This window comes from Buceros rhinoceros, unplaced genomic scaffold (genome assembly GCF_000710305.1).
Source record: "Buceros rhinoceros silvestris isolate BGI_N320 unplaced genomic scaffold, ASM71030v1 scaffold46245, whole genome shotgun sequence".
NCBI classification, from domain to species: domain Eukaryota; kingdom Metazoa; phylum Chordata; class Aves; order Bucerotiformes; family Bucerotidae; genus Buceros; species Buceros rhinoceros.
This window is the reverse complement of record NW_010413108.1, coordinates 28,388-31,260: the sequence shown is the minus strand read 5'-3', so window position 1 is coordinate 31,260 and position 2,873 is coordinate 28,388. Positions and strand designations below refer to the sequence as shown.

Here is a 2,873-nt window from a genome sequence, read left to right as displayed (position 1 = left end):
TTTTTTTTTTTTTCTAATGCACGTACAATTCCTGTATGCATTTCCTAACTTGAGATATTTACTCTGGTAAAATGCAGTGTTTTCTCATAGGTTGGGTGCCTGTGGAGAAGAATAGTAAGCAGTATTGCTGGCACTCATCTGTTGTGGATTATGAGGCTGAAATAGCACTGGTGTTGAAACACCATTCTAAACCAGGGCCTCTGGAAATCAGCCCGGTGCCGTTGTCGGAAATTTTAGAACAAACATTGGAGCTTATTGGGACTAATATCAATGCAAATCCATATGGTAAGTTTGCATGGTCTATTCTTAAATACATTTTTATTTAGTAATATTTTTGAGTGAAAAATATACATTTTATTTAATTTTTTTTTAAAGAAGTTCTAAGGTAGCAATGTAACCTTTTTAGAAAGGAGAGAAAGGGCTGGCTCAAAGAACGCTTACCCAAAAGTATCCACTTTGGAAAGCTGAGTTGTCATGAGCCTATTTATGTCTATTAAACTTCCTTCTCCCCATCTATTCTTTAGGAGTTACTATGAAAATGCTTTGCTTTAGTCTTTCAAAAATTATTCTGATTGGAAAAGTTGTTTTAAAGATGGCTATTAAAATATTGTTTAAGATTGTTTGTTGGTACTTTTTTACATGCTCCTTTGATGCTGTTTAGTTCATTAAAGTAGAAAATTTTACTAAGACATTTTTTTGGTCCCTAGAGTTAGTCTTAAGTATTGATTTTTAAATTGTGAAATATTATGAATATTTTTTAAAGGAATTGTAATTTAAGCTAAATCTTGGTCGTGGCTTCTCCCTTTAAAAGCCTTATAACAAAAAAACCCCTATCTGGGTCTGAGCACAACTGAGTTCTAACTTCTGGCAGTTCAGGGTGTACAGCTGGACTCGATCTTCAAGGTCTCTTCCAACCAGATGATTCTGTGAGCTTTGCTGTTGGCATAACTTGCAAGGATGAATAGGAAAAACAGTGGCTCATGGTGTAAACATTGTCTCAGAATGTGAAGGAACTGAAACAAAGAAATCTAATAGCAGTGTTGTTAGATGAAGATTTGTGTTGAATGGTCAGTGAAGAGGCAATGCATTTGTTAACAGCCTGGCTTAGATATTAACCCATATTTGTAACAAGATATGCCAGATTTTCAGAACTAAGATGTTTGTGCTATGGATCAGGATCTGAAGTGTGAACAATTTAGCTAGTAGCTTTATGGTACTGAGCAGGTGATGTCAAGGACAAAGCAGACAACTGTATGAATCTCTATGTCATGTTTATTTTGAATAAATAGTTATGTGAGAAGGAGACGGCTACACTTGATACTTAGAAGTGTATGTAACTGTGCTCTTAAAGGCAGGACAGCCATGTAGTAACTAACACAAGTCTACCTTTATAGAGTGCTTTTGAGATAGCCGTAGTAACAAAAGTGAGGAAAATCTGAAATTATCACACCTAACTATCAGGGTGATTTTTTTTTTCTTTTAACATAGGATTAGGAAGCAAGAAGCAGCCAATACATCTTCTCGTACCGCATGGAGCATTTGAAATAAAGAATCCACCTGCTTTGAAACAAAATGACATCCTCTCTTGGTTTGAAGGCTGCAGTGAGGGTAAAGTTGAAGGAATTGTGTGGCACTGTCATGATGGTTGTTTAATCAAGGTAAATATATAGATGGACATGTGGAAAGCACTATAAAAATTCATAATGTGTTGTGAGGTACTCACCTTTTGCCTTGTTTCCCAAATTCTTTAGTAGTAAATGTTCTTCTAGCCAATCAGGTGACAGTAGAATTAGCCAAGCCAATGAATCACTACAATGACAACATACTAAACTTTTTCATTATCTACATTATGCAAATAACTTAAAAGTAGTTGAGAACATAAAATAACATTTTCTTGCCTCTCAGTATAGGAATCACTCAACATTTTAAAGCTTAATTCTTTTATTTAAAAAATACATTTCTTGTGATATTGACTTACAGAACAAAAATATTAATAAGAATGGGATTTCTTTTTTTGCTTACATAACAATTCTGTATTATTTCTGAAGCTGTGTAGGACACCTGGGTTCTGGTTTGCCTTTTGTGCTTCATTGTTACTCATGTTATTCAGATAACTGACTGATGGATCCTAGAATTAAAGCATGTGCCCCGCACCCCCAAGCTGGGAACCGTTGGGCTGCTGTATCAAAATCTCTGAACTGATCTTATTTCTTTTTATTTTAGCTCCATCGCCATCATCTTGGTTTACGCTGGCCACTTGCAGAGACATACCTGGGTTCTCAGCCTGTTGTAATTTCTTTTAATAGAACTAAACATGACTATGACTTTGAACCAAAGAGTTTGTTTCACCATTTTTCAAACTTGGATGGTCAAAGATTTGACAGACTCAAAGATATCAAGTTCGATGCTTGAAATGACTGTTTTTCTTTTAAGTTCACTGTTGTATGTGCTGCATTCCTTACTTGTGTATACCACAGAACTTTTCACAAATAATCCGCTTGCTTTGGCAGCAGGCTTGATACTGTAGGATTTTAAGGTTTTCTTAAATGACTAATTTTATATAGCAAGAGATCTGACAACCAGAGCAGAGATCTAGGTTTCAGCATGTTTATTTTCAGTTCTGAAAAATCCTTAACTTCGGAACCCATTTCTGGCAACTGTTATAGTTCCGTGTAAGAAGTCTGTTGTCTAACACTGGCTGGTCCTAATAGCTTAGCTCATGAATGCAATCAACTGTCAAAGTTCCATTGCTTGCACTTTTGTAAATAAAATTATGACACTATTATATGTAGGATTCAGGTTTAGGATCTAGTTTAAAAGGAAAGGTGGGACCAGAATTATTCCTGAAATTTGATAAATTTTTTCTTTTTTAA

At 35.2% G+C, this 2,873-nt stretch overlaps 1 protein-coding gene across 1 annotated transcript; it reads left to right on the top strand.

Annotated features, from left to right (window-relative positions):
- Positions 1-90: 90 nt before the first annotated feature.
- LOC104488493 (chromosome unknown open reading frame, human C12orf29) lies at positions 91-2,638 on the top strand (the record flags this gene model as incomplete). Its single annotated transcript, XM_010136598.1, has 3 exons — positions 91-285; positions 1,489-1,658; positions 2,224-2,638. Coding segments are annotated over 3 exons (554 nt in total), but the record flags the coding sequence as incomplete, so codon positions are not given.
- Between the last annotated feature and the right edge of the window lie 235 nt (positions 2,639-2,873).